This window comes from Trachypithecus francoisi, unplaced genomic scaffold (genome assembly GCF_009764315.1).
Source record: "Trachypithecus francoisi isolate TF-2019V2 unplaced genomic scaffold, Tfra_2.0 Lachesis_group3, whole genome shotgun sequence".
Taxonomy (NCBI): Eukaryota; Metazoa; Chordata; class Mammalia; order Primates; family Cercopithecidae; genus Trachypithecus; species Trachypithecus francoisi.
The window spans coordinates 140,093,568-140,120,242 of NW_022681468.1; the positions used below are offsets into that span (position 1 = coordinate 140,093,568).

General features: G+C 36.6%; 1 protein-coding gene across 4 annotated transcripts in view; it reads left to right on the forward strand.

Moving 5' to 3' along the window:
• The window catches only part of ATP8B4 (ATPase phospholipid transporting 8B4 (putative)), a 270,644-nt gene that overhangs the window by 147,049 nt on the left and 96,920 nt on the right, over positions 1 to 26,675 (forward strand). For all 4 annotated transcript variants that reach the window (XM_033190153.1, XM_033190150.1, XM_033190152.1 and 1 more), the window contains one exon: positions 9,930 to 9,973. In XM_033190153.1, the coding sequence (XP_033046044.1) occupies positions 9,930 to 9,973 (44 nt within the window). The remainder of the gene's footprint in view (positions 1 to 9,929; positions 9,974 to 26,675) is intronic.

Below are 26,675 nucleotides of genomic sequence, written 5' to 3' on the forward strand. Positions count from 1 at the left end.
ATGGTGTATATGTGCCATATTTTCTTTATCCAGTCTATCATTGATGGGCATTTGGGTTGGTTCCAAGTCTTTGCTATTATGAATAGTGCTGCCATAAACATACGTGTGCATGTGTCTTTATAGTACAATGATTTGCAATCCTTTGGGTATATACCCAGTAATGGAATTGCTGAGTCAAATGGTATTTCTGGTTCTAGATCTTGAGGAATTGCCACAGTGTCTTCCACAATAGTTGAACTAATTTACACTCCCACCAACAGTGTGAAAGTGTTCCTATTTCTCTGCATCCTCTCCAGCATCTGTTGTTTCCTAACTTTTTAATGATTGCCATTCTAACTGATCTGAGATGTTATCTCATTGTGGTTTTGATTTGCATTTCTCTAATGATCAGTGATGGTGAGCTTTTTTTCATACGTTTATTGGTCACATAAATGTCTTCTTTTGAGAAGTGTCTGTTCATATTCTTTGCCCACTTTTTGATGATGATGTTTGTTTTTTTTCTTGTAAGTTTGTTTAAGTTCCTTGTAGATTCTGGATATTAGTCCTTTGTCAGATGGATAGATTGAAAAATTTACTTCCATTCTGTAGGTTGGCCTGTTCACTCTGATGATAGTTTCTTTTGCTGTGCCGAAGCTCTTTAATTAGGTTCCATTTGTCAATTTTGGCTTTTGTTGCCATTGCTTTTGGTGTTTTAGTCACGAAGTCTTTGCCCATGCCTATGTCCTGAATAGTATTGCCTAGGTTTTCTTCTAGAGTTTTTATGGTTTTAGGTCTTATGTTTAAGTCTTTAATCCATCTCGAATTAATTTTTGTATAAGGTGTAAGGAAGGGGTCCAGTTTCAGTTTTCTGCATATGGCTAGCCAGTTTTCCCAACACCATTTATTAAGTAGGGAATCCTTTCTCCATTGCTTGTTTTCGTCAGGTTTGTCAAAGATCAGATGGTTGCAAGTGTGTGGCATTATTTCTGAGGCCTCTGTTCTGTTCAATTGGTCTATATATCTCTTTTGGTAGCAGTACCATGCTGTTTTGGTTGCTGTAGCCTTGTAGTATAGTTTGAAGTCAGGTAGCATAATCCCTCCAGCTTTGTTCTTTTTGCTTAGGATTGTCTTGGCTATATGGGCTCTTTTTTGGTTCCATATGAAGTTTAAAGTAGTTTTTTCTAATTCTGTGAAGAAAGTCAGTGGTAGCTTGATGGGGATAGCACTGAATCTGTAAATTACTTTGGGCAGTATGGCCATTTTCACAATATTGATTTTCCTATCCGCAAGCATGGGATGTTTTCCCATTGTTTGTGTCCTCTCTTATGTCCTAAAACAGTGGTTTGTAGTTCTCCTTGAAAAGGTCCTTCATATCTCTTGTTTGCTGTATTTCTAGGTATTTTATTCTCTTTGTAGCTATTGTGAATGGGAGTTTACTCATGATTTTGCTCTCTGTTTGACTGTTATTGTTGTATAGGAATGCTTGCGATTTTTGCATATTGATTTTGTATCCTGAGACTTTGCTGAAGTTGCTTGTCAGCTTAAGGAGATTTTGGGCTGAGACAATGGGGTTTTCTAAATATACAATCATGTCATCTGCAAACAGAGACAATTTGATTTCCCCTCTTCCTATTTGAATACACTTTATTTCTTTGTCTTGCCTGATTGCCCTGGTCAGAACTTCCAATACTATGTTGAACAGAAGTGGCGAGAGAGGGCATACTTGTCTTGTGCCGGTTTTCAAAGGAAATGTTTCCAGCTTTTGCCCATTCAGTATGATATCGACTGTGGGTTTGTCATAAATAGCTCTTATTATTTTGAGATTCATTCCCTTAATACTTAGTTTATTGAGAGATTTTAGCATGAAGGGGTGCTGAATTTTATCAAAGGCCTTTTCTGCATCTGTTGAGATAATATGTGGTTTTAATCATTGATTCTGTTTATGTGATAGATTATGTTTATTGATTTGCATATGTTGAACCAGCCTTACATCTCAGTGATGAAGCCAACTTGATCATGGTGAATAAGCTTTTGGGCGTGCTGGTGGATTTGGTTTGCCAGTATTTTATTGAGGATTTTCACATTGATGTTCATCAGGGATATTGGCCTGAAATTTTCTTTTTTTGTTGTGTCTCTTCCCGGTTTTGGTATCAGGATGAGGCTGGCCCGATAAAATGAGTTAAGGAGGAGTTTCTCTTTTTCTATTGTTTGGAATAGTTTCAGAAGGAATGATACCAGCTCCTCTTTGTATTTTCTAGTACAGTTCAGCTGTGAATCTCTCTGGTCTTGGGCTTTTTTTGGTTGGTAGACTATTAATTACTGCCTCAATTTCAGAACTTGTTATTGGTCTATTCAGAGATTCAACTTCTTCCTGGTTTAGTCTTGGGAGGTTGTATGTGTCCAGGAATTTATCCATTTCTTCTAGATTTTCTAGTTTATTTGCATAGAGGTATTTATAGTATTCTCTGATGGTAGTTTGTATCTCTGTGGGATTGGTGGTGATATCCCCTTTATCATTTTTTATTGTGTCTATTTGATTCTTGTCTCTTTTCCTCTTTATTATTCTGGCTAGTGGTCTGTCTATTTTGTTAATCTTTTCAAAAAACCAACTCCTGGATTCATTGATGTTTTGAAGGGTTTTTCGTGTCTCTATCTCCTTCAGTTCTGTTCTGATCTTAGTTATTTCTTGTCTTCTGCTAGCTTTTGAATTTGTTTGCTCTTTCTTCTCTAGTTATTTTAATTGTGATGTTAGGATGTCGATTTTAGATATTTCCCTCTTTCTCCTGTGGGAATTTAGTGCTATAAATTTCCCTCTGAACAATGCTTTATCTATGTCCCAGAGATCCTGGTACATTGTTTCTTTGTTCTCATTGGTTTCAAATAACTTATTTATTTCTGTCTTTATTTCATTATTTACCCAGTAGTCATTCAGGAGCAAGTTGCTCAGTTTCCATGTAGTTGTGTGGTTTTGAGTGAGTTTCTTAATCCTGAGTTCTACTTTGATTGCACTGTGGTCTGAGACTGTTTGTTATGATTTCTGTTCTTTTGCATTTGCTGAGTAGTGTTTTACTTCCAATTATGTGGTCAGTTTTAGAACAAATGCAATGTGGTGCTGAGAAGAATGTATATTCTGTTGATTTGGGGTAGAGAGTTCTGTAGATGTCTGTTAGGTCTGCTTGGTGCAGAGCTGAGTTCAAGTGCTGAATATCCTTGTTAATTTTCTGTCTCGTTGATCTGTCTAATGTTGACAATGGGTGTTAAAGTCTCCCACTATAATTGTGTGGGAGTCTAAGTCTCTTTGTAGGTCTCTGAGAACTTACTTTATGAATCTGGGTGCTTCTGTATTGGCTGCATATATATTTAGGATAGTTAACTCTTCTTGTTGCATTGATCCCTTTACCATTTTGTAATGCCCTTCTTTGTCTCTTTTATATATTAATATATTTTATATTTGTTGGTTTAAAGTCTGTTTTGTCAGAGACTAGGATTGCAACCTCTGCTTTTTTTTGCTTTCCATTTGCTTGGTAAATATTTCTCCATCCCTTTATTTTGAGCATATGTGTGTCTTTGCATATGAGATGGGTCTCCTGAATACAGCACACCAATGGGTCTTGACTCTTTATCCAATTTGCCAGTGTGTATCTTTTAATTGGGGCATTTAGCCCATTTACATTTAAGGTTAATACTGTTATGTGTGAATTTGATCCTGTCATTATGATTCTAGCTGGTCATTTTGCCCATTAGTTGATGCAGTTTCTTCATAGCGTCGATGGTCTTTACAATTTGGTATGTTTTTGTAGAGGCTAGTATGGGTTATTCCTTTCCATATTTAGTGCTCCTTTCAGGAGCTAAGGCCTGGTGGTGACAAAAATCTCTCAGCATTTCCTTGTCTTTAAAGGAGTTTATTTCTCCTTCACTTATGAAGCTTAATTTGGCTGGATATGAAATTCTTGGTTGAAAATTCTTTAAGAATGTTGAATATTGGCCCTCACTCTCTTCTGGCTTATAGGGTTTCTGCAGAGAGAACCACTGTTTGTCTGATGGGCTTCCCTTTGTGAGTAACCTGACCTTTCTCTCTGGCTGCCCTTAACATTTTTTCCTTCATTTCAACCTTGGTGAATCTGACGAGTATGTCTTGGGGTTGCTCTTCTCAAGGAGTATCTTTGTGGTGGTCTCTGTGTTTTCTGAATTTGAATGTTGGCCTGCCTTGCTAGGTTGGGGAAGTTCTCCTGGATAATATCCTGAAGAGTGTTTTCCAACTTGGTTCTGTTCTCCCCGTCACTTTCAGCTACACCAATGAAACGTAGGTTTGGTCTTTTCACATAGACCCATATTTCTTGGAGGCTTTGCTGGTTCCTTTTCATTCTTTTTTCTCTAATCTTGTCTTCATACTTTATTTCATTAAGTTGATCTTCAATCTCTCTGATATTCTTTCTTCTGCTTGATTGATTCAGCTATTGATTCTTGTGTATGCATCATGATGTTCTTGTGCTGTGTTTTTGAGCTCCATCAGGTCACTTATGTTCTTCTCTAAACTAGTTATTCTAGTTAGCAATTCGTCTAACCTTTTTACAAAGTTCTTAGCTTCTTTGCATTGGGTTACAACATGTTCCTTTAGCTTGGAAGAGTTTGTTTTTACCCACCTTTTGAAGCCTACTTCTGTTAATTTGTCAAACTCATTCTCTGTCCAGTTTGTTTGCTTGCTGGTCAGGAGTTGTGATCCTTTGGAGGAGAAGAGGCGTTCTGGGTTTTGGAATTTTCAGACATTTTGCACTGGTTTTTCCTCACCTTTGTGGATTTATCTACCTTTGGTCTCTGTTTTTGGTGACCTTCGGATGGGGTTTTGTGTGGACGTCCTTTTTGTTGCTATTGACGCTATTCATTTCTGTTTGTTAGTTTTCCTTCTAACAGGCCTCTTAGTTGCAGGTCTGCTGGAGTTTGCTGGAGGTCCACTCCAGACCCTATTTGCCTGAGTAACACCAGTAAAGGCTGTAGCCCAGCAAAGATTGCTGCCTGTTCCTTCCTTTGGAAGCTTTGTCCCAGAGGGGCACTTGCCAGATGTCAGCCAGAGCTCTCCTGTATAAGGTGTCTGTCGACCTCTGCTGGGAGGTATCTCCCAGTCAGGTTACCGGGGGTCAGGGACCCACTTGAGGAGGCAGTCTGTTCCTTAGTGGAGCTTGAGCGCTGTGCTAGGAGATCTGCTGCTCTCTTCAAAGCTGGCAGGCAGGAACATTTAATTCTGCTGAAGCCATGCCCACAGCCACCCCTTCCCCCAGGTGCTCTGTCCCAGGGAGATGGGAATTTTATCTATAATCCCCTGACTGGGGCTGCTGCCTTTCTTTCAGAGATGCCCTGCCCAGAGAGGAGGAATCTAGAAAAGCAATCTTGCTACAGAGGCTTTGCTGAGCTGTGGTGGGCTCTGCCTGGTTCAAACATCCCGGCTTTGTTTACACTGTGAGGGGAAAACTGCCTACTCAAGCCTCCATAATGGTGGATGCCCCTCTCCCCACCAAGCTTGAGCATACCAGGTCAACTTCAGACTGCTGTGCTGGCAACTTCAGACTGCTGTGCTGGCAGTGAGAATTTCAAGCCAGTGGATCTTAGCTTGCTGGGCTCCATGGGGGTGGGATCTGCTGAGCTGGACCACTTGGCTCCCTGACTTCAGCCCCCTTTCCAGGAGCGTGAACAGTTCTGTCTCACTGGCATTCCAGGTGCCACTGGGGTATAAAAAAAAACTCCTGCAGCTAGCTCGGTGTCTGCCCAAACGGCTGCCCAGTTTTGTGCTTGAAACCCAGGGCCCTGATAGGGAATCTCCTGGTCTGCAGGTTGTGAAGACCCTGGGAAAAGCGTAGTATCTGGGCTGGAATGCACCATTCTTCATGGCACAGTCTCTCAAGGCTTCCCTTTGCTAGGGGAGGGAGTTCCCTGACTCCTTGCACTTCCCAGGTTAGGCAACACCTCACCTTGCTTCTGCTCACCCTTCGTGGGCTACACCCACTGTCTAACCAGTCCCAGTGAGATTAGCCAGGTACCTTAGTTGGAAATGCAGAAATCACCCCCCTTCTGTGTTGATCTCACTGGGAGCTACAGACTGGAGCTGTTCCCATCTGGCCATCTTGTCCTGGTCCCCTCAGCTGTGTGATTCTGTTCTGTAGTGCTCAATAGAACCATGTCCTAGGGTGGGCAAGTTCTTGATTATCCGAGTTATCTCAGTAAGGGCAGCATTTCATACTTGATTCCTATCAGCTCTGGGGTTTATGTAAGTGCACATGGCTTTGGGAATCTACTATTCATTTACAGGGCTGCCTTGAATGGCCAGATAAGCTGTTTCATTAATACCCACTTCTTGTTTGTGTGCTTTTATCAAAATACATGCTCTATATTTGGCTTTTCAAGCATTCTATTTATATGTGACCCTTGTCACCCCAACACTGGCCAATTTGCATATTGTTCCTTCTGCTGAGAGCACAGTGGCTCTGTGGAACTTTCTGTGGATTCCTCTGGTCTCCCAATGTCCCTTCACGGGACTCTGAGTGTCCAGTTTCTCAATACAGAAATCTCAGGAAGTAAAGGAAATCCAAGAAAGAGGGAAAACCTTTCCTTTGTCCCCTGATGGGAAACTTCATACATTGCCAAGTATTTTAAAGCAAGATTTGACCCTGAACAAAACTAAGAAATAGAAGAAGTTGATGTTTGCAATCTCCTACTTTTTGACCTCCTTTGGTTACCCACATCCATATAACCCATGGTCATTATGGTTTCCTCAGCTGTCTTCCACTCCCAGTTTCCTCTCCTGCCATCTCTGGTAGTGGACAAGATGATTTCCAGCCTGGACTTCCACAAGCCCACAGTGGTATTGTTATATCAATATATTAATCTTATATCAGTATCATGATGACTGGTAAATAACAGAAACTTTCCTTAAAAAGTTCCCATTGGACATTATTTTCAGAGGCTTTCTAAAAATATTGCTTTAATCCAAAAAGTAGTTTAAATAGGAAATTTTAAGCAGAATATTGAAAATATTTTGAATTTTGAGGACTTTTTGGATTTTTTTTTTTTTTTTGCCACATATTGATCTAATAATACAATCACTTCTAGGAAGCAATCTTAAAGGAATTATCAGACATGTGGACCAAGATTCATTTGTAGAAATGTTTATCACATTTTGTGATAAAGGTTCTATTTTTGGAGAAGGCCCTTGACTTTCACAAGATCTTTGCAAATCTCCAAATTCACAAATCCCATGGTAGCTTGTAATTCCTCTCATGAAATACAGGAAAGTAACTTAAAGATTTAAGTGATCCTTTAGACTCTTATTTTATGTGCTGTTATAATTTATAATGCATTTATAATACCATTAAAAGAAATTCTTACTAAAGCACTCACAGAATGTTTCAGAATCATTTTTCCTTGTTGTCATACAAGTTGGACATATTAATATCACAGATACAGGCCTTGGGAAAATGTAACATTCGAATGTAATTTATCTAAATCTTCTATTTCCTGGGTAAGAAATATTATCTTCTTAGGCAATTTTTCTTCACTTTCATCACCAGCCCTGTAAATGGGCTTTTATTGTAGGGAGGAGGCAGACCATTTAACACAAAGACACATTTTTTTTTTTTCTTTTTTCCATCATTTTATTAGAATGACTGCATACAGGGTAACCACTAGAGCATAACACAGTGAATTTGAGATTTAAATTCCAGGTGCTAGGCCAGGTTCATTCACTAGCTCAGGGACTCCTCCCACACCACAGCTGTACAGCATTCCAGATTCAGACCAATGGCCCAGAGAAACAACAAATAGAACTGCTTGTTGAGTGGTTGGTGCTCATAGCATTGTATAGCGAAGAGAGACAGAACCTAGATGAAAAAACCCACTATGCTTACTTTAGTTTTCATTTAGTCACGTCATTTTGAACCACTCTTTCGTTCTCTTATCCATAAAACAGAAATGAAAATCTTCACTTTGCAAGTTTATTATAAGGATCAGTGATAATTTAAAAGCCTGGCACAGGTTGATTCAAGTAACTTTTTTTTTTTTTTCCAACTTTTAAGTTCAGGGGTACGTGTTCAGGATGTGCAGGTTTGTTACATAGGTAAACGTGTGCCATGGTGGTTTCCTGGACAGATCATCCCATCACCTAGATACTAAGCCTAGCTGTTCTTTTAGCTGTTCTTCCTGATGCTCTCCCTTCCCACATCAACAGGCCCCAGTATGTGCTGTATCCCCTGTGTGTCCATGTGTTCTCATCATTCAGCTCCCACTTACAAGTGAGAACATGCAGTGTTTGGTTTTCTGTTGCCGTGTTAGTTTGCTGAGGATAATGGATTCCAGCTCCATCCATGTCCCAGCAAAGGATATGACCTCATTCCTTTTTATGGCTGCACAGCATTCCATGGTGTATATGTACCACATTTTCTTTATCCAGTCTATCAATGATGGGCATTAGGTTAATTCCATGTCTTTTCTATTGTGAATAGTGTCGCAATGAACATATGTGTGTATGTATCTTTATAATAGAATGATTTATATTCCTTTGGTATATACCCAGTAATTGGAATGCTGGATCAAATGTTATTTCTGCCTTTAGGTCCTTGAGGAATCATCACACTGTCTTCCACAATGGTTGAACTAATTTACAGTCCCACTGTAAGAGGTTCTTTTTCTTCACAACCTTGCCAGCACCTGTTATTTTTTGACCTTTTAATAATAGCCATTCTGACTGGCGTGAGATGGTATCTCATTGTGGCTTTGATTTGCATTTCTCTCCAATGATCAATAATATTAAGCTTTTTTTCATATTTTTGTTGTCCTCGTTTATTCTTCTTTTGAGAAGTGTCTGTTCATGTTCTTTGCCCACATTTTAATGGGAGTTGACAGGTTTTTTCTCTTGTAAATTTGTTTAAGTTCCTTGTAGATTCTGGATATCAGACCTTTGTCAGCTGGATAGATCACAAAATTTTTCTCTCATTCTGTAGGTTGTCTGTTCACTTGGATGATAGTTTCTTTAAGTAACTCATTATTATTATAAGAAATATAATCCTGGCAAATAGTATGAAACTTTCCAATGCCAAGTAAAATTAAAAAAAAATTAATGCCTCACAATAGGGAAAGCGAAAGTAAATTATGCTACATCTATAATCATGGGCTACTATACAATGATTCAAAATAAGATTCAAAACAACTTGATTGATAGGAGAAATTCTCATACTTTACATGGTTAAAAACTGTAAAAACAAGAAGTTTATGAACAATGTGGTGAATATATGTGTATATAAAAATCCACAATAAAAATCATTCTATAAATACTAGTTATTTCTGGATGAAAGGAAGTGATTTTTATTTTCTATTGTAAATGTCCCCTATTTTCCATTATATCTATAATAAGTACATATTAGCTTTATACTAAGAAAAAAGTTATTTTAAATTTCTGGCATATGGGTGGCTATGTTATCTGACTGCAGAAAGTACTGGCATTGTTTAAGGTTTACATGCTAATTTGACCTTGATATTACACAGATGTATCTGGCCCAGACCAACATAGGCAAAGTTCTGCATTGAGGAGAATTGGTCTGGCAAGGATATAATTTTGGATTTCTCAACAGTGGGAATAACGTGGAAGATAGAAATTTGCCTCTTGCAAATATCATAGATAATGTAATAACAGAATGATAACATTTACAGAGAAACATGATTGCTTCATTTTTGTTTTAATGCCTACTGCATTTTAGTCCTATCTTGGGTAAACACAAATGTCTCACTGTATAATGCCATATTTAGGGTTACAATTTGAAAACACTCCTAAAACCATTCCCCTGTTTAAATTCATAATGCCATTTAGTAATGGTGATATAATAAATAATAAGTGTATTCCTTAAAACTAAATGTCTAATCTAATTTCAATTTCACTTACTTTTAATTCTCAATTTTTGTTTTCTCAGGTGAAGTACCTGATGACCTGGACCAGAAGACTGAAATAACTCAGGTGTGGAAGTGATAAAATTTTATTCTTAGTTTCAATTTCAAATTATATGTGGTTTTAAGAAAATGATAAACTTTTAGTGTCCTGATTTCCACTAAGACCAGATGAGATACTTAATGCATAACATTAAAAAATAGATTAATATGATTCAGAATTCCTTCTTATACTACTGAACCAACCACAGAGTTCCTCCTGTTTTTTATTCTTGACATATTTATGCAGATACAAGGAATCATATTTCCCCACCTTTTACATAGTGGAGAAATATAATTACATAGGTGGTGGCATAATTTACATAATGTTCTTCAACTTTCTCAACAATGTATCTTGGAGATGTTTCTAGATTAGTTTTAAAAAAGTACTTTCTCATTCTTTTTAATGGCTGAATGGAATTTTGTTATATTGATGTTCCAAAATTTATATGAAGACATTTAGGATTTTCAATATTTTTCTAGTAAAGAAAATGTAGCAAAAAAAGCCAAAAACTGGGTACATATGTTATTTCACATGTTAGAGAATATAGAATCTGTTTCTAGAAATAGAATTGCTAAATCAAAAGATATATGCATTTGTAATTTGATAAATATTGCAAATTGCCTTCTTTAGAATTTATAACAGTTTACCCTGGCACAAACAAGTGTAAGAATGTCTGATTTCCCCCACTCTCACCAACACAATGTTTTATCAAAGTTTATGATCTTTGGTGAGATTATATGAAAAATAGGTACATCAATATTCATTCTAATTTTAATTTCTCTTATTATAAGTGAGGTTCAACATATTTTCATATGTTTGAGAGCTACTTATGTTTCTGTAAGTTTCTGGTTCATAATTTTTTTATCCTTTTTTTTCTATTGGGTTGTCTATTACAAAAATTAATTTGTATATTTCTATATTGGGGAAAATAAGTATTTCTGTGTGAAATTAGTTTTATGTATTCTTTTCACAATTTGTCATTTGTCCCATGATTATTTTTTCTGGTATTTTTGCCATGAAAAATATTTTATTTTCATGTAGTTGAGTTTATCACTTTTTCCTCCATCACTGAGTTTTATGTCTTAGATATGAAGCACACCATCATTATAGAGTTGATGTTTTACGTTTAAATCTTAGATTCATTTGGATTTTATCCTGGTGTAGAAGGTAAAGCATAAGTCTAACCATATTTTTCTCCAGATGATTACTGACTTTACCCGTTTATTTAAAATCCTATCCTCTTTTTCACTGATTTGGGATGTTACCTTTATAGCATGCCAAACTCTTGTGTACTAGATCTATTACTGAATTTTTGATGTGTTTTCTTTCTCTGCATATGTTAGTATCATACTATTTTAATTGTTGACAAAGGCTGGGCGTGGTGACTGATGCCTGTAATCCCAGCACTTTAGGAGGGTGAGGCAGGAGAATCACATGACGTCAAGGGTTTGAGACCAGCCTGGCCAACAGGGTGAAACCCCATCTCTACTACAAACATAAAAATTAGCCAGGCGTGGTGGTGGATGCCTATAGTCCCAGCTACTTGGGGGGCTGAGGCAGGAGATTTGCTTGAACCTGGGAGGCAGAGGTTGCAGTGAGCTGAGATCTCACCACTGCACTCCAGACTGGGTGACAGAATGAGACTCCATCTCAAAAAAAAAAAAAAAAAAAAAAATTATTGACATTGACAAGGCTTTAACATTTGGTAAGACTAATTGTTTTTCGGTGCTCTTTTTTTTTTTCTGTAGATTTCTCTTAACTGTTTTGTTTAAACTTTTCTCATGATTTTTTGTTAGAATGATGTTGAATTTATTGATTATCTTAAGAAGTGTTAATATCCTTATGATGTTGAATCTTCTTATCCAAGAACATAGCATGTATTTCAAGCTACTTAAGTCATATTTTGTTCCTCTCAGAAGCATTTTCAGGTTTTCTGCATAAATATGTTGCTCTTTAAAAAAATTATTCCTAGGTATGCAATTAATTTTGGGGGTTCTTTGAAACCAATGAGAACAAAGACACAACATACCAAAATCTTTGGGACACATTTAAAACAGAGTGTAGAGGGAAATTTATAGCACTAAGTGCCCACAAGAGAAAACAGGAAAGATTTAAAATTGACACCCTAAGATCACAATTAAAATAACTACAGAAGCAAGAGCAAACACATTCAAAAGCTAGCAGAAGGCAAGAAATAACTAAGATCAGAGCAGAACTGAAGGAGATAGAGATACAAAAAATCCTTCAAAAAATCAATGAATCCAGGAGCTGGCTTTTTGAAAAGATCAACAAAATTGATAGACCGCTAGCAAGCCTAATAAAGAAGAAAAGAGAGAAGAATCAAATAGATGCAATAAAAAATGATAAAGGGGATATCACCACCAATTCCACAGAAATACAAACTACCATCAGAGAATACTATAAACACCTCTACACAAATAAACTAGAAAATTTAGAAGAAATGGATAAATTCCTGGACACATACATGCTCCCAAGACTAAACCAGAAAGAAGTTGAATCCCTGAATAGACCAATAACAGGTTCTTAAATTGAGGCAATAATTAATAGCCTACCAACCAAAAAAAGTCCAGGACCAGATGGATTCACAGCCAAATTCTACCAGAGGTACAAAGAAGAGCTGGTACCATTCCTTCTGAAACTATTCCAATCAATAGAAAAAGAGGGAATCCTTCCTAATTCATTTTATGAGGCCAATATCATCCTGATACCAAAGCCTGGCAGAGAGACAACAAAAAAAGAGAATTTTAGGCCAATATCCCTGATGAACGTCAATGCAAAAATGCTCAATAAAATACTGGCAAACTGAATCCAGCAGCACATCAAAAAGCTTATCCACCATGATCAAGTGGGCTTCATCCCTGGGATGCAAGGCTGGTTCAACATATGCAAATCAATAAACATAATCCATCATATAAACAGAACCAAAGACAAAAACCACATGATTATCTCAATAGATGCCGAAAAGGCCTTTGACAAAATTCAACAGCCCTTCATGCTAAAAACTCTCAATAAACTAGGTATTGAGGAGATGTATCTCAAAATAATAAGAACTATTTATGACAAACCCACAGCCAACATCATACTGAATGGGCAAAAACTGGAAGCATTCCCTTTGAAAAGTGGCACAAGACAGGGATGCCCTCTCTCATCACTCTTATTCAACATAGTGTTGGAAGTTCTGTGCAGGGCAATCAGACAAGATAAAGAAATAAAGGGTATTCAATTAGGAAAAGAGGAAGTCAAATTGTCCCTGTTTGCAGATGACATGATTGTGAACAGGCAACCTACAGAATGGGAGAAAATTTTTACAATTTACCCATCTGACAAAGGGCTAATATCCACAATCTACAAAGAACTTTAGCAAATTTACAAGAAAGAATCGAACAACCCCATCAAAGAGTGGGCAAAGGATATGAACAGACAATTCTCAGAAGAAGACATTCATACAGCCAACAGACACAAGAAAAAATGCCCATCATCACTGGCCATCAGAGAAATGCAAATCAAAACCACAATAAGATACCATCTCATACCAGTTAGAATGGTGATTATTAAAAAGTCAGGAAACAACAGGTGCTGGAGAGGATGTGGAGAAATAGGAATGCTTTTACACTGTTGGTGGGACTGCAAATTAGTTCAACCATTGTGGAAGACAGTGTGGTGAATTCCTTAAGGATCTAGAACTAGAAATACCATTTGACCCAGTCATCCTATTACTGGGCATATACCCAAAGGATTATAAATCATGCTGCTATAAACACACATGCACACGTATGCTTATTGTGGCACTATGTTCACAATAGCAAAGACTTGGAACCAACCCAAATGTCCATCAATGATAGACTGGATTAAGAAAATGTGGCACATATACACCATGGAATACTGTGCAGCCATAAAATAGGATGAGTTCATGTCCTTTGTAGAGACGTGGACGAAGCTGGAAACCATCATTTTGAACAAACTATCGCAAGGACAGAAAACCAAGCACTACATGTTCTAACTCATAGGTGGGAATTGAACAATGAGAACACTTGAACACAGGGTGGGGAACATCACACACCGGGGCATGTCGTGGGGTGGGGAGAGGTGGGGAGGGATAGCATTAGGAGATATACCTAATGTAAATGATGAGATAACGCGTGTAGCACACCAACATGGCACATGTATACATATGTAACGAACCTACACATTGTGCACATGTACCCTAGAACTTAAAGTATAATAAAAAAACCCGAAAAAATTTTTATTTTTCTAAAGTACAAGTTGGATACTGAATTTAGCGGTACCCGTTTGTCACCTATGAGGATAACAAAATATTTTTTCTTCCATGGATATATTAATATGATAAATCATATTAACAGATTCAATTTTATCCATATTTTCCTGGAATAAATGCCACTTGTCATGTTAAGCTGTTTTTTAATGTGGTACTAGATTCTGTTTACTAATGCTTTATTTAGATATGCGCATTGATCTTTGTAAGAGACATGGTTCTGCGGTGTTCTTTTTTGGGGTAATATTTGTTTTGCTACCAATGTTATATTTGCTTTAGAAACATAAATAAGGGATCCTTCCTTCTTTTTGTATTCTGTGGGACAGTTTACATGAAATCAAAATAATGTATGCCTTAAAGTTTTCACAAAATCCCCCTATAAAATTATGTGGACCCGGTGCTATTTCAGGTGGTAGCTCTTAGATAATGTTCTTATATTCTTGTCTACAGTAGTTATCTGTGTAGAATTTCTATCTCTTTTGGAGTGATTTGGAAAATTATATTTTCTTAGACTATTGTCAAATTCAGTCAGATTTTCACATTTATTTGCAAACACTCATAAGTCTTTTAAATTCACATTTATTTACAAAGACTCATAAGTCTTTTAAATTCACATTTCTTTTCACATTTATTTGAAAAGACTCATAAGTCTTTTAATTTCCTATTTATCTGTGGTTCTTTTTATTATTTATCTTTTTTGTCCTTTCCTGTCTTGCTTATGTTAGTAGCTTAGTTGCCCCTTTCTCCCACAAAAAAGTATAGCTGTTGGATTTACTTATTTTTTTTCCTGCATTGTAATCAATAACTTCTGCTTCTTTATTAATGCCTTCTTCATTCCTTAAATTTTTTTTTTGTTTTGCTTTTTCTTACTTCATACTTGGATGCTGTATTTATTTTTATTCTTTCCTGTTTTTTAAGAATACAAATATTTAAGGTTAACAATTTCCCCCGAACACTGCTTTCATTTTATTATGTATATTTTGGCATGTAGTTTAATAAGGTATTTTAATTTTATTTTTATATGATTATTTTATCTTTATTTTTGTCATATCAGTGAGTTCAAATTGAACCATTGAGTTTGAACCATAAGTTTTTAAGAAAGAATTTAAAATTTGCAGATGGTAAGGGCTTTTTTCTCCCTAATTTTATTGCACTTTTAATACAAGAATATATTTTTATTGTTTCTACCTTTTAGAATTTATTGAGGCTTTCTTTGTGGCTTAATAAGGTTAATTGTTATTAATGTTTCAAGACCCTTAAGAAGAAAGTACTTGTATTCTATTTTCATAAGGTAGGAATTAGCTATGTATAATTTAGCTCTATCTTGTTAAATATATAATTGGTCTTCTATATAATTATTTATCTTTTATTTATGTTATCTGTTTGACTTGAAGAAGCTAATTAAAGTGCTCTGATCATACTCTTTGTCTACAGGTCATATATATACCAAAGTCTGTTTTATTGAGTATTGATGCTAGTTTTTGGTAACATTGATGATCATAATGGTTTAACTTTTATTATGAATTACAAATTTTAACATTAAAAGTACTCTTTTTTGACTCATTCAATTCTTCTTGGCCTGATTTAAACCTCATTTGATGTTAAGATCATTATTTTTGGATATTTTTCATTTATATTTGCCCACCTTTTATTTCCAAAGTTCCTGAATTACTTTGATTTAGGTATATCTTTTGTGTAGAACACAGGTCTGTAGTTTGCCTTTGCTTTAAGTTCCAATCTTTTAATGAGTTTGGCCCATTTACATGGGGCTATACCTTGTCTTGGTTCTGTTACAATATTTTAGGTTATTATTTTTTGTCTTTATAATTCTTAATAATTATTTCCTTATATGGTCTCTTTCTTTGTGTGTGTGTTTGTGTGTGTTTCTTGTGATATTTAAGGAAGTATTTTATTGTTTCTGTACTGTATACTCTCAAGTGTGTACATAATACTTTACATTTTTTCTTAAGGCGGTGTTGATCAGTTTCCTAATATGAACAATGATGAGATTATTATTTCTCTTTCTTTTCCTCATATTTTCCTAATATTTTTCTTAATAGTACTTTTAATCTGAAAAATATATTAATTTCTATGAGTTGATTTGCAGCTTTAAATGATATTTTTTCATTTTCAGATACCAAAATAAGGAAATCAGCATGTTCTCCCAGTTTCTTTTAGCAATTTTTTCATGTAGTCAAGTGTGTAATATTTGCATTTTTTTGTCATCCTAATCTATTGGTTTTAGACCTATTCCTTCAGCTAAAGATATTTTATGTTCACCACTAACTAGTCCCTTTCTCAGTTATCTCAGTTATTTTTTTCAGTTATTTTTCCATTTGGCTGAAGTTCATCCTCTAATTTCAAGAATGCTTCATAAGAAATATCTGTTCAGGCCGGGCGCGGTGGCTCAAGCCTGTAATCCCAGCACTTTGGGAGGCCGAGACGGGCGGATCACGAGGTCAGGAGATCAAGACCATCCTGGCTAACACAGTGAAACCCCGTCTCTACTAAAAAATACAAAAAAAACTAGCCGGGCGAGGTGGCGGGTGCCTGTAGTCCCAGCTACTCGGGAGGCTGAGGCAGGAGAATGGCGTGAACCCGGGAGGCGGAGCTTGCAGTAAGCAGAGATCCGGCCACTGCACTCCAGCCTGGGCGGCAGAGCAAGACTCCGTCTCAAAAAAAAAAAAAAAAAAAATCTGTTCAGGCCAAGTGTGGTGGCTCATACCTATAGTTACAGCACTTTGAGAGGCGAGGTGGGAAGACTGTTTGAGGCTCGGAGTTTGAGACCAGCCTGGGCAACATAGTGAGACACTGTCTCTACAAACAATTAAAAAAACCCAATTAGCTAGGCATGCTGGGGCACACCTGTAGTCCTGGATACTTGGGAGGCTGAGATAGGAGGATCACTGGAGTCTATCACTGCCAGACTGCAGTGAGCCATGTGATCTCACCACTGCATTCCAGCCTGGGTGACAGAGTGACACTCTGTCTCAAAAAAAATCTGTTCAGAACTATTTGTTGACTTTATATTTGAATGACAGTTTGTCTATAAACTCTTTGGGCCAGTTTCTTCTCTGGATGGTTTTAGGGAAGTCCAAGGCCAGTGTGTATTTTAGAACTTACTAGTCATATGATAATATATACACTTTTAAATATTTTAAAATTTAAAAACGTATAATGCAATTATGTTCAAAATTTATTACACGAACAAAGCAATCTGTGATTAAATAAGTTTCTATGATTCTGGGACCAACATAAGTAACTGAGTGTCTTGCATATAGGTGATCTCATATACTTGGATAAAATGTAAAGTAATATTATTCTACAATCTCTAAGACAAAGCATCTGTCGAACTTATTTCCCATCGAATGTTTTTGAAAAGACATTATTACACGGATAGTACTTGAGTCATAAACTTTTAAAAGTATATAGTGTACATTCCAGAAGTCAGTAAATTAATAGGGATCTTATTTACTATTGGATCTTTTCTCACTATTTTATTCTGTTCTTTATTGAATTCCATTTTATTCATTTTGTTTCTATTTTTTACTCTCAACAGATTTTTAAGTGTTGACTATGGTATTGTTAACTCTAAGCACATAGCAAATCTCTAGAATTTTTTTTTTATGTTCCATGTCTGAAACTCTACACTAATTGCACAGCAAATCACCTTATTCCCATTTCCCCAGTCTCTGGCAAAAACCATCTATTTTATGTTTTGATGAGTTTGACTACTTTAGAGACCTCATAAAAGTGGAATAATTCTGTATTTGTCCTTCTGTGACAAGCATTTTTCATTTATAATAATGTCAAGAGTCATCCATATTGTAGCATGACAGGATTTCCTTCTTTTTTATGGCTGAATAATATTCCATTGTATTTATCTATCACATTTGCCTTATCTATTCATCTGTTCATGGACATTTAGATTGCTTCCACCTCTTGGCTATTGTGAATAATGCTGCAATGAACACGGGATTGCAAATATCTTTTCGAGATCCTGATTTCCATTCTTTTTGGATAGATAAGGGATTGCAGGATAGTATGGTAGTTTTATTTTTAATTTTTTGAGGAACTTTCATACTGTTTTCTACAGTGACTACATCATTTTACATATCTATAAACAGTGCACCAGGATTCCAGTCTTTCTACATCCTCAACAATACTTGGGATTTTCTGTTCTGTTTGTGTGTTTTTTGTTTGTTTGTTTTCTTTCTCCCACTTTTATTTTAGAATCAGGTACATGTGCAAGTTTGTTAAAAGACATATTGCAGAATGCTGAGGTTTGGGATACACTTGAACCCATCACCCAGGTAGTAAACACAGTGCCCCAAGAGGTAGTTTTTCAGCTCCTGTCCTCCTATCTCTATGCTACCTCTAGTAATTCCCACTGGCTATTGTGCCCATCTTTGTGTCCATGTGTTTAGCTTCCACTTATAAGTGAGAACATGTGGTATTTGGTTTTCTGTTTCTGCATTAGTTTGCTTAAGATAATGGCCTCCAGCTGCATCTGTGTTGCTGCAAAGGATATAATTTTGTTCTTTTTTTAATGGCTGCATAGTACTGCATAATGTATATTTACCACATTTTTAAAGTCCTATCCTCTGTTGATGGGCACCTGGGTTTATTCAATGTTTTTTGCTATTATGAATAGCAATGTGATAGGCATATGGGTGCAGGTATCCTTTCGGTAGAATGATTTATTTTCTTTTGGGAATATACCCAGTAACAGGGTTACTGAGTCACATGGTAGTTCAACTGTTAGTTTTCTGAGGAATCTCCAAATGGCTCTCCACAGTGGCTGGACTCATTTAATTCCCACCAAGAGTGTGTAAGTGTCCCCTTTTCTCCACAGCCTCACCAACATCTGTTGTTTTTTGACTTTTTAACAAACATTTTTCTGACTGGTGTGAGATGGTATCTCATTGTGATTTTGATTTGCGTTTCTCTGATGATGAGTGATCATAAGCATTTTTTCATGTTTGTTTGCCATGTGTACACTTCTTTTGAGAAGTGTCTGTTCATGTCCTTTGCCGACTTTTTAGTTAGAATATTCATTTTTTGCTTGATGATTTAAGTTCCTTAACAATTCTGGATATTAAGTCTTTGTTGAATGCATAGTTTGTGAATATTTTCTCCCAATCTGTAGGTTGTCTGTTTACTCTCTTGATGGTTCTCTTGCTGTGCAGAAGCTCTTTAGTTTAATTTAATTAGGTCCTACTTATCAATTTTTTTTGTTGCTGTATTAGGGTTCTCTAGAGGGACAGAACTAATAGGATAGATGTATATATGAAGGGGAGTTTATTAAGGAGTATTGACTCACACAATCACAAGGTGAAGAGATTGCTAGGTTTGTGCAGAAATCACAAACATTCTTTTACACCAACAATAGGCAAGCAGAGAGCCAAATCATGAATGAACTCCCATTCATAATCACTACAAAGAGAATAAAATACCTAGGAATACGTCAAACAAAGAATGTGAAGGAGCTCTTCAAGGAGAACTACAAACCACTGCTCAAGGACATAAGAGAGGACACAAACAAATGGGAAAATATTCCATGCTTATGGATAGGAAGAATCAATATCGTGAAAATGGCCATACTGCCCAAAGTAATTTATAGATTCAATGCTATTCCCATCAAACTACCATTGACCTTCTTCACAGAATTAGAAAAAGCTATGTTAAATTTCATATGGAATCAAAGAAGACCCTATATAGCCAAGACAGTCCTAAGCAAAACTAACAAAGCTGGAGGCATCGCATGCTACCTGACTTCAAACTATACTACCAGGCTACAGTAACCAAAATAGCGTTGATACCAGTACCAAAACAAACATATAGACCAATAGGGCAGAAGAGAGACCTGAGAAATAAGACCACACGTTTACAACCATCTGATCTTCGATGAACCTAACAAAAACTAGCAATAGGGAAAGGATCTTCTATTCAGTAGAAGAAAACCTAGGCAATACCATTCAGGACATAGGCATGGGCAAAGACTTCATGACAAAAACGCCAAAAGGAATTGCGACAAAAGCCGAAATTGACAAATGGGATGTAATTAAACTAAAGAGCTTCTGCACAGCAAAAGAAACTATCATCAGAGTGAACAGGCAACCTACAGAATGGGAGAAAATTTTTGCAATCTACCCATCTGACAAAGGTCTAATATCCAGAATTTACAAGGAACTTAAACATATTTACAAGAAAAAGACAACTCCATCAAAAAGTCGGCAAAGGATATGAACAGACACTTCTCAAAAGAAGACACTTACATGGCAAACAAACATATGAAAAAAACCTCAACATCCCTGATTGGAGAAATGCAAATCAAAACCACAATGAGATACCATCTCATGCCAGTCAGAGTAGCAATTATTAAAAACTCTGGACACAACAGATGCTGGGGAGGTTGTGGAGAAATAGGAATGCTTTTACACTGTTGGTGGGAATGTAAAGTAGTTCAATGATTGTAGAAGACAGTATGACGATTCCTCAAGGATCTAGAACCAGAAATACCATTTGACCCAGCAATCCCATTACCGGGTATATATCCAAAAGAATATAAATCATTCTACTATAAAGACACATGCAAATGTGTGTTTATTGCAGCACTATTTACAATAGCAAAGACATGGAACCAGTCTAAATGTCTATCAGTGATAGACTGGATAAAGAAAATGTGGTACATATACAGCATGAAATACTATGCAGTCATAAAAAGGAATGAGATCATGTCCTTTACAGGGACATGGATGAAGCTGGAAGTCATCATCCTCAGCAAACTAACAGAGGAACAGAAAACCAAGCACTGCATGTTCTCACTCATAAGTGGGAGTTGAACAATGAGAACACATGGACACAGGGAGGGGAACATCACACACCAGGGCCTGTTGAGGGGTGGAGGATGAGGGGAGGGGACTTAGAGGACAGGTCAATAGGTGCAGCAAACCACTGTGGCACGTGTATACCTATGTAACAAACCTGCACGTTTCGCACATGTATTTTGTTTTTTGTTGTTGTTTGTTTAAGAAGAAATAAATAAAAGTATCCAATCTGTGAAATAAAAAAAAGAAAAAGAAAAAAAAGTAGGGAGGCTGACAGTGCAGCCTTCAATTTGTAGCTGAAGGCCTGAGAGTCCCTGGCAAACCACTGTTATAAGTCCAAGAGACCAAAAGCTGAAGAACTTGGAATCTGATGTTTGAGGGCCAGAAGCATCCAGCACAGGAGAGAAAGATGAAGGTCAGAAGAGTCAGCAAGTCTGCTCTTTCCCACTTCTTCTGCCTGCTTTATTCTAGCCTTGCTTGCAGCTGATTTGATGGTACCCACCCAGATTGAGGGTGGGTGTGCCTCTCCCAGTCCACTGACTCAAATGTTAATATCCTTTGGCAACACCCTCACAGACATACCCAGGAACAATAATTTGCATCCTTCAGTCCAATCAAGGTGACATTCAATATTAATCATCACAGTTGCAGTTACTTTTGAGGACTTAGCCATAAATTATTTGCCAAGACCAGTATCAAGAAGAGTATTTCTTAGGTTTTCTTCTAGGATTTTTATTGTTTGAGGTCTTACATGTGTGAGATGGTACCTCATTGTGGTTGATTTGCATTTTCCAGATGATTAGTGATGTTGAGCATCTTTTCACCTATGTGTTGGCCATTCATGTATCTTCTTTGGAGAGTATCTATTGAAGTCCTTTGCCCATTGTTAAATTGGATCCTTCCTTTCCCTTCCCTTCCCTTCCCTTCCCTTCCCTTCCCTTCCCCTTCCCCTCCCCTCCTCTCCCCCTTCCCCTTCCCCTTCCCCTTCCCCTTCCCCTTCCCCTTTCCCTTTCCCTTTCCCTTCCACCTTTGCTATGAGTTGCTAGGAGTTCCTACATATTTTGGCTAGTAACCCCTTATCAGATATATGATCTGCACATATTTCCTCCCATTCCGTAAGTTGCCTTTTCACTCTGTTGATTATTTCCTTTGCTGAGCAGAGGCTTTTAAATTTGATATAGTTCCACTTATTTGATTTGCTTTCATTGTCTGTGCTTTTGTTGTCATGTCTATGCAAGAAGTCATTGTCAAGACCAGTGTTATGAAGCTCTTCTTCCATGTTTTCTTCTAGGAGTTTTATAGTTTCAGGATTATGTTTAAGTCTTCAATGTATTTTAATTTGATTTTTGTGTTAGATGTAAGGTAATGGTCCATTTTTTTCTCTTGTCTGTGCATATCTAATTTTCCTCACTCTGTTTGTTGAAAAGTCTATCCTTTCCCTGTTGTGTAGGCTTGGAACCCTTGTTGAAATTCATTCAGCTGTTTATGTGTGGGTTTATTTCTGTGTTCTCTATTCTATTCCACTGGTCTATCTTTATACCAGTAGCCCACTGCTTTGATGACTGTAGCTTGTAACATGTTTGAAATCAGGAAGTGTAAGGACCCCAGCTTGGTCCTTCTTCCTCAAGATAGTTTTGGCTATCTAGGGTCGTTTGTGGTTCCACACGAATTTTAGAATTTTTTTTTTGTACTTCTGTAAAAAAAAATGCCATTGAAATTTTGATATGGATTTCTATGGTTCACTTTGGGCAATATGGAGATTTTAACAATATTAAGTCTTCTACTCCATGACCATTGGATGCATATTCATTTATTTGTGTCTTTAATTGCTTTCATCAACGTTTTCTTTCTTTCTGTTTTTTTTTTAATTTTTTTTGAGACGGAGTCTCACTCTGTCACCAGTCGCCAGGCTGGAGTGCAGTGGTGAGATCTCAGCTCACTGCAACCTCTGCCTCCCAGGTTCAAGCGATTCCTCTGCCTCAGCCTCCCAAGTAGCTGGGACTACAGGAACATGTCACCATGCCCGGCTAGTGTTTTGTGTTTTAGTGGAGACAGGGTTTCATCATGTTGGCCAGGATAGTCTCAATCTCCTGACTTTGTGATCCACCCACTTTGGCCTCTCAAAGTGCTGGGATTACAGGCATGAGCCACTGCACCCAGCCTCATCAATGTTTTCTAATTTTCAGTGTACAAGGGTTTTGAGAGCCCTCAGTTCAAATGGGGCTTCAGCACCAGAGCAGCTAGCAACAGCATTATCCTTATAGAAATGAAAGAGAGCTAGACATGGATGTTTACAGTGTGCCTTTCAGGGGATATTTCTTTTACCTGGTGGGTGACCTAATGCCTAGTTGTCTGATCATTTGCCAAGGAGTCCCTCACGTGGGAAACTTGTTTGTATTGGAAGACACTCCTGTGGCTCTTATCTGACCAGTGTTCATTTTGTGCCTGGCTGACCATTGTCCCGGTGCTGGGAGCTAGGCCTTGTGTTCTAGGAACAACCCAGTCTGGGGCAGCCCCTGCTTCTTCAGATGGAAAATGTAAATTCAGTACACCACCATGATAAGAAATAAGTTCAAATATTTTTACTTAGAGATCCTGGGCAAGAGGGTGTAATAGGTTAGGAGGGCAGTCCTTCATCCCTGGGTGACATGAAGCAGGAAGGAAGTGTCAGGCAGAGAGATTAAAAAAAAAAAAAAAAGGATATGTAAGGAAATGGAGTTTGAGTCACTTTAAGCTCACAGGCAAATGCTTGAATGATCTGTTTAAAGGAAGCAACAGGAAAGTGGGGAACCCAGTCTGCTAGGCAAGAGAAGATGCCTCTAAGTTCTAATCTGTGGCTACTGCCTTAGTCCATTTGTATGTGGTATAGAACTGGGAAGTGTGTTAAGGATGACTGAGCCCTGCTTTTGGACTGAGAAAGTTGAACTTGTATTCAAAATGAATGCAAAGGCAGCATATAATTATAAGAACTTACTGCAAGTCTTTCATCTCCTTCATTAATGTTATTCCTTAGTGTTGTGTTCTTTTTGATGCTACTTTAGATGAGATCATTTTCTTCATTTTTTGGGATTGCTTGTTGTTCCTATATGGAAATGCAACTGATTTTTGTATGCTGCAACTTTACTTTTTAAAATTTTTTATCTTGCAACTTTACAGAACTCATTTATTAGTTTTAATAGTTTTAAAAAATGGTGCACCTAGGGTATGTAAGATGGTGTCATCTTCAAATAGGGATAGCTTTACTTCTTCCTTTCCAGTTGGTATGCCTTTTCTTTCTTTTTCTTGTCTAACCGCACTGGTTAGGACTACTAGTATTAAACATTAAGTAGAAGTGATGAGAATGGGCATCCCTGCCATGTTCTTGATTTTACAGAAAAAGCTTTCAGTTTTTTGCCATTGAATATGATGTTATCTGTAGGTTTTTCATGTATGGACTTTATTATGATGAGGTATTTTTCTGCTGTTCCTTTTTTGTTGAGAGTTTCTTTTTAAATCATGAATGGATGTTTAATTTTGTCAGATGCTTTTTCTGCATATTTTGAGATGATCATGTAATTTTATTCTTGTTCTGTTAATGTGGTGTTTCATATTGATTTTAGTATGTTGAATCATCCTTCAATCCCAGGAATAAATCCCACTTTGTTGTGGCATATGATCCTTTTAATGTGATTCAATTTACTAGTCTTTCGTTGGGGATTTTTGCATGTTAATTGGTGTAATCAGCTTGTAGTATACTTTTCTTGTGTTGTCTTTGTCTGGCTTTGTTGTCAGAATAATACTGACCTTCAAAATGAGTTTGGAAGTGTTCCCTCTTGATCAGTTTTTTTGGAAGAGTTTGAGTGGGATTGGCATTAATTATACTCTACATGTTTGGTAGAATTCACCAGTGAAACCATCTGGTCTTGGGCTTTTCTTTGTCAGGAGGTTTCAGATTACTGATTCAGTCTCTATACTAGCTATGGGTATGCTTAGGCTTTCTATTTTTCATGATTTAGTTTTGGTAGGTTATATGTTTCTAGGAGTTTGTCTGTTTTTCTAGTGTTTCCACTTTGTTGGTCTATAATTTTTCGTAAGTCTCTTAAGTTTCTCTTAATTTCTGTCATCATTTGCAATGTTTTTTCTTTCCTTCATGGTTTTATTTATTTGAGCTTTTTCTCTTTTTTTCTTAGTCTAGCTAAGGGTTTGTCCAATATGTTTCTTTTCAGAAAACCAACTCTTACTGTTGTTGTTTTTCCTATTGTATTTATTTCTTCTCTAATCTATGTGATTCCTTTCTTTCTGGTTACTTTGGGCTTGCTTTGTCCCTCTTTCTCTAGTTATTTTTTAAAATAATTTCAACTTTTATTTTTGATTCAAGGGGTACATATACAGGTTTGTTACATGTCTCTAGTTCTTTGAGGCATAACACTAAATTGTCTGAGATCTTTCTCCTTTTAATTATATGCATTTATTGCTATGAAATTCCTCCTTAGTACTCCTTTTGCTATATGCCATGAGGTTTGGCATGTTGTATTTTCACTTTCATTTGTCTTGAAATATTTTCAAATTTCTTTTTGAGCCAATGGCTATTCGAGAATATTGTTTAATTTCCACATTTTGGTGAGGATTCCACTTTTCCTTTTGCTATTGATTTCTAGTTTCATCACATTGTCATCAGAAAATATATTTGACATAATCTTAATCTTAAATTTGTTGAGATTTCTTTTGTGCTCTAACCTGTGATCTATTCTTGGCAAAAGTCTGTGCTACCTTGACACAGGATGTGCATTCTGCTGTTGTTGGGTGGAATGTTTTGTTGTATATATGTTGGGTTCATTTGGTCTATAGGGTTGTTCAAGTCCTCTGTTTCCTTATTGATCTGTCTAGATTTCCTATCTAGTGTTGAAAGTGAAACATTGACACCTCTTACTATTATTGTAATGCTGTCTAAGTCTCCCTTCAGTTCTATCATGTATTTGAATGATCTGATGTTAGGGGCATGTAGACTTATAATTGCTATATCATCCTGATAGATTGACCCTTTTATTAAATGTCCCTATCTGTCTCTTGTAATGGTTTTTGACTTAAAGTCCGTTGTATCTCTTTTAAATATGACCACCTCTTCTCTCTTTTGTTTGCTATATTCATGGAATATTTTTTCCATCCCTTCACTTTTAGACTGTGTGTGTCCTTAAATCTCAAGTGAGTTTCTTTCAGGCAGCATATGGTTGGGTGATGATTTTTTAAAAATCCATTTAATCACTTTATATCTTTTAATTGGTGAACTTAATCCATTCACATTTAAAGTAATTATTACAGGAAAGGATTTACTGTTACCATTTTGTTACTCGTTTTGTGTTATATAATGGTTCTTTTGTCTATCTTTTTGTCTCTTGCTGTCTTCCTTTGTGTTTTTTTGGTCTTTTGTATTAAGATGCTTTGATTCCTTCCTGTTTTTCTTTTATGTAAGTTCTATAGGTACTTTTTCTGGTTGCCTTGGAGATTACATAAGATATCTTATAGTTATGATAGTTTAAGTTGATAACTTAAATTTAATCACATACAAAAATGCTATACTTTTACATCTTCCTTTTCTTATTATTGTCACAATTTACATCTGTTCATA